Source organism: Arabidopsis thaliana, chromosome 4, assembly GCF_000001735.4.
Source record: "Arabidopsis thaliana chromosome 4, partial sequence".
Lineage (NCBI taxonomy): Eukaryota > Viridiplantae > Streptophyta > Magnoliopsida > Brassicales > Brassicaceae > Arabidopsis > Arabidopsis thaliana.
In genome coordinates, this window is record NC_003075.7 from 1236895 (window position 1) to 1249917 (window position 13023).

Genomic DNA, 13023 nt, shown 5'->3' on the forward strand with positions numbered 1-13023 from the left:
TTTGTTTTGTTTTTATAGTTTTCTAAAAGCATATATATTTACTTTAGTCTAACATCAAGACTCGGATTCTTGACTTTGAAGCTCAAGATCTTTAGAAAATCCTTCCCAAAAATGTTTAGTCCCCTCCCCAAAGTTATTGTGCTTTCATCGTGGACATATATATATTTTTACCCAAAGAGAATCTACACAGATATGATAGTGTCTTAATAAGTTGAGTATTTGATGTCCAAAGAAAAGAGAACAAAACCCAGTCATCAAGATCATGTGTTCTAAAGTGGAGCTTGTCTCTGCCACACTAAAAATCCTTTTCAAAGGCATGCAACTCACGACAAACAAAAACACACCAAAAAAAAAAAACTAAATCATAATCTCTAGAAAAGTGAGAGGTCTTTTTGACATGACAACTGCATGAGTCTTTGGCTCTTATTAACAAACCCCACTATACATCACTTCCTATGTTTCTTCAGCAAATCACATTTAGATTATGGCCACTCATATATAATTATTTTGTAGGGTTACAAAAAATTCCACGACTTTTATAACAAGAAATTCGAATGCCAAAAATTACAAGTTGGAGTTGAGAAAATGATGGAAAATAAGATTAGAACCCACTCCAAAATAAGATTATATCTTTTAACTAAAAGTATCTAAAATGGCGAATTTTCAGTCTTACCCTAAATAAAATTATAGCATTTAAAGTTTAAACTATACAAATTTAAAAGTCTCATAAAAGCAAAATGAAGAACTCGATCAGAATTTAGAGTCTAAATTAACTACCTTACATAGATATATGAATATCTATTAAATGGAGGCAAATAGATATTCAAAGGTTTGATTAATGTGTACATGATCTAATTTTTTTATTTTTTTTTTGATAACCCTACATGATCTAATTTGTTCTCCTTCTCTACATGAAATATTATTCACGCATCTATGGATACATCGATCCACTGATTGTTAATGGATCGATGATGATGATGAGGTTACTAGACTTTTTGAAACAAGACTTTGGAGATGTGAGTTTGGAGATGATCGCCACATAAAGCAAAGTAGTAAAATGCTTTTGCTACATCAAGAAACGTGATGCTGACGTCACGAAATGTGTCACTCTCCGACAATGCTAACTCAACCATTTTCCCCATCTCCTTCTCCATACTCTTTATTGTCTTCTCCTTCTCATCGTTTCTCCTTGCCTGCATTAAGACAATTAATAATTGATTAGACTCCAACCGATAACATCGAATTGATCAATATGAACCAGTAACATAGAATGGATCAATCATTTTCAATTGATTTACCTGTTGGTTCGGTCCAAAACACAAGCAAAAAAGTTATGGTTTAGGGTATCGGATTTATAGGACCAAATTTTGGGAATAAATGAATTGTTTTTTTGTTTAATAACAAAATCAAAGCATAATGAGTACATTTTCATAATCATATAAAATAACCAGTTAATAACTAACCTTTAAGTATTGGCGAGGAAGACAGATTCGATTGATGATTTCCGCGAGACGAACGAAGTGAGTGTGGGTGAAGAAGTTAGTTAGGTCATTGTTCTTCATTAGAATTATCATCTTCACCATGAGCTCTCCTTCTCCTTCATCTCCATATAGTTTCCATTTTTCCATCCAATCTCCCCACTATATATTACGTAATAGATAAATCATACACTTAAATGCATATAGATTTGTTTTAATGAGAAAGAGAGACCCTAGGCCCTAGCACATTGTTTGATACTCTTCTATTTGTTTCGGATATATATCTTATTTGTTATCATGAAATTCTATCTATATAATGTTTTTCAACCACACACTAAGTAAAGTATTCACAAACGAGAAATCAAGTTGGTTCCAAACTTTCAGTATTCAACAAATGAGCTAATTAAAAACAAACAAATGAGCTAATTTTTCTTGAAAAAACAAACCAATCAAAACATAACATGTACTATTCAAAATTATATAATTAATATGTGAATAAAGCATGGTATTAGTTTGTGACTTATTCTAGCTTTTGGGCATTATGTGTGGCCTACTTTATTATGTGTGTATTTATGTTAAAATTTCAGAAGAAAGAGATTAGAAAAATATACACTAAGCTAAAAACATGAGAGCTACGGAGAGTTTAGAGAGACGTACCGATAGATAGAGGAGATTGTTAACGTCACGGCCATGAGACATGAAAAGGTCAAAAGACATTTGATTCAAAGTCCCGATTAACACTCCGGCAAGCCGACTGGCCTGAACCGATCCTGGTCGGTCCAATCTCATGTTCCTGATTTTTCATAGCCATCATGCAATTTTATATTACAGATATTTTCAAAAAATAAAATAAATAAACAATATAGACAAATGAATCAATTAGCTGATTCTACCAGAGCTTTCTTTCTTCTATAACTTGACTTCCCTTCAGTTTTCATTTTTCAAAGATTATATATATCACACACATAAATCTCAAATTTTACCTTTTGTTTGTTTTTAACAAAGATATTTTCCTTTTGTTTGTTTGTTGTATATGAACTTTCATTTCTTACAGTTCGGTTTCGAGATGTTTTTTGTTTTGTTGTTATACACGTCACAAATTTTGATCGTTGTGAAATGTGAATTGATCTCTAATTTTAACCAATAAAAAATATAATAATATATATATATATATATATTCTAATGGAGTTATATCTGTTTGGCGGAAAACGCCATTTATATTGAAAAACAATTCTGCACATCACCAGTGCAATGAAACTGACAGAATTAGTTCTCTTTCTAAATTAGGTCAAATGAACTTATCTTTCTTAATTAATTAATTGTGAGATTTTTTTCTTTCATATATAGCTTGGTGTTTTCTGCCGCAAAACGAACAGTACCCTAACGAATAGGGTTAAAAACGAAAAAAACCAGTAGATGGTAAATGAAAACAAGATTTTAGTGATTTTAATAGTACAAGCGTTTTAAAAAAAACAAAAAAGAAAAAAAGAGAAAATTTAATAGATGGACAAAGAAAATTTGCCTACCAATTTTGAATGCCTAAATCCAGAAAAAGGTTAAGTAAAGTTACTTAATTACATTTTAAAATCGGTAAAAAATAATTGGTTAAGTCAAAAATATTTTCAGATCACGTGTATATAGTTCAGTGGTTTATACTAGGGCAATTTAATTGATTCACATTGAAAAAATATAAAACATATGTTTCAAGAGAGTAATTTACCTGTCATTAAAGTGATGATCACTTCGTCGAGCATTGGCAATGTATTCATGAAACTGATCGGAGAAGCTTCTTCTGGAGTCAGAGGATTCCCCAAAAGAAGAAGAAATGGCTTTAACCAATACACTTGACTTAGCCCAAACCATTCTCTCATGTGACCTTTCTGATTCAAATATAGTTGCAGCCGCTAAGTAGTAACACTCGAGAAGCTCACTTCTGCGCACACCCCACTCACTTAACCTATTTTCTTCATACCACCTGCGTTCAAATACAAACTATATTAAATATACGTGTACACACACATGTATATACATATAACAATCACAAATAAGAAAGAGAAATAATATTATGTAGTTTATTATTTTCTGACTCTCTTAATTCTTACTTGTGATATTAAGATAAACAAAAGGTTATTAATTCTCGCATATGAAAAAAAAACAATTTAACTAACTTAATATATATATACACAATCATTTAAAGCCATACTTAATGAAAAGAATGAAGAGTGAAGAGGCTATTACTTTTGGAATATGTCCCATTCGAGCTGATGCTGAGCTTGGCAATTGTTGTAATCTTGTTTTGCTAATTCCAGATATCCATTATTGTTCACGTATGGCATCCTAAATTGTCCACCATCATTATTGATTAATTTAATGTATATCATGATTAATACTTGCAATTGAAAAGAAAAATAAAAAGTTACAACTACCGGCAGATTTAGTTAAGCATAAGAAAAAAACAGACCAACATTTAAGTTTAGATATTTGCAAATGAATTTGGTCACTTAAATAAAGAAGATGATCAAAATACGCTTATTTCCCAAAATATACATTAATTGTCAGTGTATGCATTTTAACATTACAAAGCAAAAGTGCAGTGCATTTTTTTATTGCAATGCATTTGTTTTGGATTCATGTGGTCTATTTATATGCAAAATAATTAAATTTTTCAAAAACAAAAAGTAAAATAATATGTACCTATAAAGAGTCTTGCCAATCCAAACGTCGTTTTCTCCACCATATTGATCAATATAGAATCTCGTCTCTACTCGAGGCAAGCTTGCGTACCATGGAATCTCTAACGCAAACCCAATCTATCATGCAAAAAAATATATCGAGATAATTAGAAAACCCATAAAAAAGTAAGAAATAAGAAATTAAACCAAATAAGCAAAAAAGAGCAAACACGCTTTGTCGTGTTCCTCCTCCATCAGATGACCCCAAAACGGCATGCAGTGCGTATGAATGTTTTTTGGAAGCATTTGTAATAACGTGTGTTTTTGGTCTTATATTACATGTAACGTACCTCGCCAGGTAAGTCTTTCATTATAATCCACTTATCAATCAACTCCTCTCTCTCCCGTTTTTCTAGCAGATAATTATAAGAAAACTCTTTGGCGTTTTTCAATATCTCTTCCCTTGGAAACGCCAATTGTGATGCCCGGTATAGGTTGAACATACCGGTTACTGCTTGGTTTGATTGCCCCACAAAGCAGAAAAACTCTCCCTCTTTCTCAAAGTTCTTGAATACATCTAAAATTAAAGAATGAGCGTTTCATTTGGAATTAAATGCTAAAGTAAATAACCAAAAACAAAATATGAGTTACGTTGTTACCTGCGGACACTTGGTATCCATGTTGTCTTAAGAGCCTAAATGCCATGGCTGTATCATCGATGTCTTGGACATGGGAACATCTAGCCCAACATATGCCATTGTCGGTCCAATATCTGATATTTATCATCATCATCATTAGAGTAACCCTAGTTTGGTATACAAATAAAGTTAATACATATAAACGTTTTAAACCTGTGGACATAGTCAAGACACTCTTTAATCTCTTCTTCAAAGTATCTCGATATCCCTAAACGTTGTAACCGATCCACTATCCATATGTGCTCGAAAAGATCCACGGGAAAGACATTGGGAACTAAAAAAATAAAAGAATAATTTAAGCAAAAATAATAAATAGTTAACAAAAATTAGAAGTTATGAGTATATGTCTTCGATAGATACAATATAACAGGAGAAGTGGTTACTCGCTAACAAACCTCCTCCATTGAAACGTTTGACGGCATTTCGCAAATACTCGAGGCAGTTACTGTCTCGGGTCTGCATGAATGCAAAAGCGGTAGAGGAAGGAGAGAAGAGGAAAGATCCGTCTTGAGATTGAAGTTTCAAGAGCTTTTCCCAATCTAAATCACGCATCCCCTCCAAACTATGCAACAATGTTGTTGGTATCTTGTGCATTATCTCTTTTGGTATCCTATAAAAGATCTCACATGTACGACCAAAATCAATTCATATCTTAGTCTATGTATATTACGTATGCAAATATATCATCGTATAACTCTTTTTTTTTGGCTTTGAGTGAAGTACATAGGACCCATCTATATATACTTTGAAATATATTCATATAAAAATAGAATGTTCAAATGTATATTTTTTGGCCCAACACACAAACCTTGTAAGCTTTAGCTCTTTCTTGGCGTATATATCTTTTAAGACCGGAGAATCGTACGGTACATCAATGTTTATTCCTCGAGCTATCTCAAGCAACGATGGGAATGCTACTTCGAATCCGATTGGCATATGCTCATCATTTTCGTCTTCTAGCTTCCCAATATTTTCCCGGAAAAACGTGATTCCTGAAGTAGCCATTGATAAATGTATAAAAGTCATGTATAATACCTACTAAAGTAAACATAAAAAAGATTGAAACTCTTCAAAAGAAGATTGTTGTTTTAACTAGACTAACTTATATAACTATAGTATATAATCAACGTATAAAGTTAAAAAGTTTAGACCACTAAAAAAGTTTGGATTTTCTGCAAAAAGTTAAGATTTTCTTTTTGTTTTCTTGTACTTCAAAATAATAAATAAGACAAATAAATAAATAACCTTTGTTGCATTGATGAGGAAAGAGATTCCATGATCTTAGAGCAACGACGCATGCAAGGGTATTGATGAGACGATCATGATAAGAGAAGAGATACGCATCTCCCCAAGAACCATCGGAAAGTTGGTTCTCGGCGATCCATTTCACGGCGGAGGGAAACGCCGGAGTTTTATCTCCGGCATCGATCAATGCAACCCAAGCTGTATCGTAAGCCGATATCGTAATTTCCCCGTCCGTTAGGTTTCTCAAGATCGTTTTCACACTCTTCACTGCTTCTTTGAATGCATTACTATTACTTCCAACACTAATCTATAATTTAAATGCAAAAAATTATCATCAGCACATACAATCATGAAAAGGTTTGAATTAAACCATGCATATGTATAATTTCATGCATGGAATATATATATAGTCTTGTTACCTTTCGGTGTAAAACATAAGAACTATTTTTTGATGGAATGTAAAGTATAGAATCCGGGGGAAAATGTTTATATCACGGTAAAAAGAATAGGGAAGAATGTAGGAAAATTAAAGTATTATAATATGGATTTTTGTAATTCTAATTGACAAGAAATTTTATTCTAAAAATCACCTGAGGAGCATCTTCTCCTTGAAGCTGTTGCCACTCATGTATTAGAGGCAAATCATGTTGAACCTCTTGAGAATTAATGTATTCTAGACACACACACACACACACAAAAATCATATAATTTTTAGCTTCTTATATAAAAAGGGATGAACTTAGACTTGAAAACATTAAACTTATAAGTAATATTAATAAAATTAGAACCTTGAGTTCGAAGCTTTGAACAATGTATGGAACCGCTTCTGGATTTGTCTCTAGCGACATTGAGAGGAGATCCTATTCAAAAAAGAATGAGACTAGAGGAGTAAGAAAGTAATAATAAAATAATTTGCTTACTATGTTATATAGTAATATAAACTAGTTTTTGGTCGTCAAAACATTAGTTTATGTTTGTTGGCAATTATAATACTAAGATACGAGGTCAATCCATTCTCTAATGAGTACTAGATTCTCTAAACGTACCTTTTGTAATAATTAATTAATTCAAACTGAAAAACTTTTTATATCATATAATATAAAACAGAGTATACACATTTGCATATCGAATTAGAGGAATACATTCTTTCGAAAACAAAATCAACCAAAAATGATGAAGTTTGTTTTGTCCAAAAATCAACAGAGACCTAATAACACCAAAACACATTTTACATTTTTTCTTTTTGGTGGTAAAAACAGAGAAAAACCCATTTCGTAGTTGAGTCAAAGAACCCCAAATATCGAAAAAAGATAAACAAATCGAATTTTTGGGAAAGAAAAAAAAAACAGAGAGAATTTTGGAGAGTGGTTAATGATTCTATAATGCTTTGAAGAAAGAGAAAACAAAAAAAAAAAAATCGAAAGGAAGATGATGATGAGAGATATTTCACGCGTGGGTGTTGAGAGAACATAAAAACAGAGTCATCACTCTAATTTTTGTTTTGTTCTCTAGGGAAAATCAAAAAGACCAAACAAAAATTTCAGTCAAATAATGGATCATGATTAAACCCACAAGAGAATTTCGATTACAAAACTCATTAGATAAAAAAAGTTTGAGACTTTATATAAACAAGTGTGTGATCGTATGTCTCTGACAAGACAAAGAGAGAGAGGATGACTCACCTGAGATGGTAAGGAAAGAAGAAGATATTGTTGTTTTAGTAGAACTGAGAAAGGTTGTACTTGGAATGGAGTTTAGAACATGATACTGAAGAGACATGGCTTTAAAAAGCTCTGTTTTCTCTGTCTAAGTATTTAGTGAAGAAGAGATGATGAAACTATTTGGTGAGAAAGAGAGAGAGAGAGAAGTCTTAATGGGTATTTATAAGGACAGAACCGACTTCACATCAGAGATTGTGTTTCATTTTACTCTTTGAGAAAGAAGAGAGAGAGAGAGAAGGATATGATGCATGGAATGTGTTTTTGTGGGATCTTCCAAAGCTACGGAATTGAAGGGTAAATTTGGCTTTTTCTTCTATTTCCTATTCTCTTGTTTATATCTCTTTTACAACTTGATTTTTTTTTATAAAAATAATGGCATAAGGTCGATATCTTTGAAAGTACACACACACATACACATACGAGGGCTTCTAATCATATCATATCACAAACAATAATTTTTAAGGTCGTAAAAGATAATTAGGAAACAATATTTGTCGTGTGACAAGTCATATATGACTATTGCAATAGAATTATTATAAATTTGTCTTGGTGTAAAAAACAAAAAAAAGGATGGTACTTATCTAGTGTCATATGGTACTAATCTATTTGGGATTCCTTTTTTTGTCAAGTTTAAGATTATTTTGTTTTAATCTTAAGTAACAAATTAGTTTCTGTTTACCGGAAACTCTAAATACATGGATTGATATATTTGTCGTGTGGACAGGTAACAATACATTACTAATATTGCAGTAAATCTTTATAAATGGTATTTGTCTCGGTCTAGATAAGAATTAGAAGTAGATGGTATATTACAATCTCTTGTCAAAACAGTATCAATCTGGTAGTAATTCCTAGTTTGTCAAGTTCAAAGAGGAGTTTTACGATTTCTTCCTTTTACTTACATCTTATCTTAAGACTCTAGACTCTCTCTATCTTTTTCCAGTTTTTCATGGATTCCATACTTATAAAATTAGGAAGTAGAAAGTACACGTGTAGTTATATTATTGCATGTATAACTATTTGAAATTTGAATTACTACCAGTCAAATATAGAGTTGAGACGTTTTTTTTGTTACGTGACAATAGCTTTAAAAATAATTACAGTAGTCTTGCTACTCATCAAATGCCTAAATAAAATAAAATAAAATAATGCCTAAATTATTTATTCAAACATATATATATATATATACGAAATGATATAATTTACATATAGTTATATCAGGAAATGTATTTGTAAACTGTAAAAATCTTTCAACAGATGTTATCATATTTTGTGATATATAACGAAATGATATACTATAGTTTTGGAAAACAACAAATCACTAAATGATACATGGTTGATCGAATTTGCAAAATTATCAATTTTAGGAGAAATTATTTTTGATAACGGTTTATAACGATACTCATAAATAATTGATCGTTAACGTGCATACAATAAAATTAACGAATTCCAACATTTCTATAAATTACATTTGACTCAAATATGTCAAACATGAATCTCACTTAATGTCAAACAATATGTTATTGAATGAAGTACTACCGTTCGGAAAAACGATAAATCATTAAATGACATGTGGTAGATTAGGTTTGCAAAATTAACATTTTCAGGAGAAAAAATTTCTAATAACGGTTTATAACGACAACAATAAATACTTGATCGTTAACTTGACCATACATAGTATTAACGAATTCGAACATTCCAACAAAACGCATTTGATGCAAATATGCCAAACATGAATCTCATTTAATGTCAAACGACATGTAATGAAATACTACAGTTCGGAAAAACGACAAATCACTAGATGACATATGGTAGATCAAGTTTGCAAAATTCATATTTTCAAGAGAAGAAATTCCTAATAATGATTTATAACGATAATAGTAAATAGTTGATCGTTAACTTGACCACACTTAAAATTAACAAATTTGAGCATTACAACAAAACGCATTTTATGCAAATTTTTCAAACATGAACCTTATTTAATGTCAAATGATACGTAATGAAAAATAAATACTACGTACGATTCTAGAAAAACGCAAATCACTAAATGACACGTGGTAGATCGAGTTTGCAAAACTAATTTCAGGAGAAAAAAGTTATAATAACGGTTTATAACGACAATAATATATAATTGATCGTTAACTTGACCACACATAAAATTCACAAATTCGAACATTCCAACAAAACGCATTTGATGCAAATTAGTCAAACATGAACCTTATTTAATGTCAAACGATATGTAATGGAAAATAAACTACCAATTTTGTGTTTTAATTTATACTTGAATAAATTCAGAAATACTAATTTCGATCATCGGTGTTCACCTTTCTTCTAAAATTGTTATACATATTATTGGAGATCTTTGTTTAATATATAGATATATAGATATCTATATATCTATATATATATATATATATATATATATACTAGATTTTAACTCGCAGTACACCATATGACGATTTATTTTCTATAAGTAGTGTATTTGAAAATTTAATGATTATATATTATATATAAAATTTTACAAATTGCACTAATTTTTGAAGATCCAATTGTACCAATTCTATAATTTTACAAATTAGTGAATTTTCTAAGCCTTTAAGATAACTGGGCCTAAGAGTCTTTAAAAAAGCCCAGAAAATGTCATCGTCCAGGTAATGGGGATAAGGGGTTTTAGATTCTTTTAATTTTGTTTCCGAGTTTTTCAGCCATGTTTGCTCAGTTAGCACCATCGCCGTCTCCTTCTCCGGCGAACGTTAGCCACTTCGTTCACCGTCGCACCTTCCGTCAATGTACATACGCCGTCTCCGCTTCTCTTCCCACTGCAAATTCCTCTCGTCCACCACCAATTCAGGCAAACATTGTCATTCTAATTCTACTACTTCGTGGTCTTCTTCGTTATCTGAAATGAAATTGAGAAACTCGGAAACTTGTTTTGCAGATTGTTGGAGGAAAGGATTTGAATTTGGATGTTACACGGAAAGATGATTCAATTGGGTTCAAATTAGAGGCAAATGAAGATGAAATTGATTGGATGAATCTAGAATCTGATATTCGTCTATGGACTAGAGCATTACGTCCTGTTCAGGTAAAACAATTACGAGATTATGTTGTAAAGTTTTGGTTTTTCTGAATATGAATTTGTTGGATTGTTGTTTACTGTGTGTGTGTACGTGGGTTCTTGGTTTCATAGTGGTATCCAGGGCACATAATGAAAACTGAAAAGGAACTTAGGGAACAGCTTAAGTTGATGGATGTTGTGATTGAAGTCCGTGATGCTAGGATTCCTTTATCGACCACTCATCCAAAGGTTAGTACTTTGCATCTAAAGGTCTTTGATCCGGTTTTTTAGACTATGCTAATTATATTACTCAGTCTCTCTAATCTTTGTTCAATAGGAGCAAGTGAAGTCTATGACAAAACTTTTGTGTTGTTCAATAATGTTTGCACCTACTTTTGGGGGTTATGTATGTGGTATTTTGTAGATGGATGCGTGGCTTGGGAATAGGAAACGGATATTGGTATTAAATAGAGAAGATATGATCTCGAACGATGATCGAAATGATTGGGCGAGATACTTTGCAAAGCAAGGAATAAAGGTCATTTTCACTAATGGCAAACTTGGGATGGTATGGTTTCTTCAAGTTTAAACTTTGCTTTGGGATTGGTTTTTTTCTTTCTATATGTTTAATCTGAGAGATGGTTACAGGGAGCTATGAAGCTAGGTCGGTTAGCCAAAAGTTTAGCAGGTGACGTAAATGGGAAACGGCGAGAAAAAGGACTTCTCCCTAGATCAGTAAGTAAAGTGTCTCATGATCCATTATTCTCTGATGCAACATATATGATTTAAATTTTAAGTTCATTTCAAATGATGCAGGTTAGAGCTGGAATAATTGGATACCCTAATGTTGGGAAATCATCTCTGATCAATCGTCTATTGAAACGAAAAATTTGCGCAGCAGCTCCAAGACCAGGTGTAACTAGAGAAATGAAGTAAGAATGCCTTTTGAAAGCTTGGTTTTTTTTGCCTCTTAAAACTCAGTTTCCAAACTTCATATCTGGCACTGGTCATTTTTCTTATCTTACTGTAAACAGATGGGTCAAGCTTGGGAAAGATCTTGATCTCTTAGATTCACCTGGAATGCTTCCTATGCGTATCGATGATCAAGCAGCTGCTATAAAGCTGGCAATTTGTGATGACATTGGAGAGAAAGCTTATGACTTCACTGATGTTGCTGGAATCCTTGTGCAGATGTTAGCACGGATTCCAGAAGTAGGTAAGTTTCTGAACATTACCATTTTTTGCGATTTACTCTTTTCTCTCATTTTCCTGCGCTAAAAATGAAACTTGATATTCTCTCCTTTATAACAAAAAGGCGCAAAGGCTCTTTACAACCGATACAAGATCCAGCTAGAAGGCAACTGCGGGAAAAAGTAATGAAACTTCCTCAAAGAGAGCTCATTTCTTTTGGCAAACCATTGTTCATGGATTCTTATTGAATCTCTGCTCTCTCTTTTGCAGATTTGTGAAGACGCTTGGTCTTAATTTGTTTGGTGGAGATAGTCATCAAGCTGCATTTAGAATACTAACGGATTTTCGCAAAGGCAAATTCGGGTATGTCTCGTTGGAGAGACCTCCACTGTGATCCAAGTTAGTAAGAGATATGCTCAAACTTATGTGTTAATTTATGTATGCAATATATGTCTTGATGTATGCATACTTGTGTATTCCGTTTGTCTTAGAGGACATGATAAATACTAGATATAGACCAAATCCATGACGACATCAGTCAGATGCTGCTAAATGCTAACCATTTTTCTCTTAAGCCCAAATGTATGAATAATTTGTTCATGTAAAATATGGTTAATTTTTTTTTTGTTGTCAATATTTTCAAAAGCTACGTAATGGATAATTCTATAATGTTCATAATACAATTCATGCTGGTGAAAATTTTGTTTATGATTTAATATTCAGATTAGTAAACTTGTAGTATTTCAGTTAGATAACAAATTAAATCTTTGACATTAAAGGTGGTTAAACCACGTAACAAATAATGTTTTTTTACAAGATTCTATTCGAATAGTTAAGCTTTTACAAGTTCATACATCTCAAGAGTTCTAAAAATCTTATAGAGTTGAGAAACGACCGTTGGATTATGAAAGTGGGACCTACTAATCCATCTGTAGATTTCTTTTGGGATGCAATGAAAAA

General features: G+C 32.0%; 2 protein-coding genes across 2 annotated transcripts; one reads left to right on the forward strand and one right to left on the reverse strand.

Moving 5' to 3' along the window:
• Positions 1-776: 776 nt before the first annotated feature.
• Positions 777-7928, reverse strand: GA1 (Terpenoid cyclases/Protein prenyltransferases superfamily protein). The gene is made up of 15 exons (NM_116512.2): positions 7776-7928; positions 6882-6953; positions 6684-6766; positions 6094-6400; positions 5657-5840; positions 5244-5458; positions 5002-5122; positions 4810-4922; positions 4501-4727; positions 4173-4288; positions 3717-3815; positions 3199-3453; positions 2136-2271; positions 1464-1640; positions 777-1193 (listed from the first exon to the last, which is right to left on the reverse strand). Exons 1-15 carry the CDS (start codon positions 7870-7872, stop codon positions 987-989), a joined length of 2409 nt encoding a protein of 802 aa, NP_192187.1. The 5' UTR covers positions 7873-7928; the 3' UTR covers positions 777-986.
• A 2504-nt stretch (positions 7929-10432) lies between these two features.
• Positions 10433-12746, forward strand: EMB3129 (GTP-binding family protein). Its single transcript, NM_116513.5, has 9 exons — positions 10433-10665; positions 10753-10899; positions 11005-11121; positions 11297-11440; positions 11521-11607; positions 11689-11804; positions 11907-12088; positions 12188-12245; positions 12334-12746. Exons 1-9 carry the CDS (start codon positions 10522-10524, stop codon positions 12455-12457), a joined length of 1119 nt encoding a protein of 372 aa, NP_192188.2. The 5' UTR covers positions 10433-10521; the 3' UTR covers positions 12458-12746.
• The last annotated feature ends 277 nt before the right edge of the window (positions 12747-13023 follow it).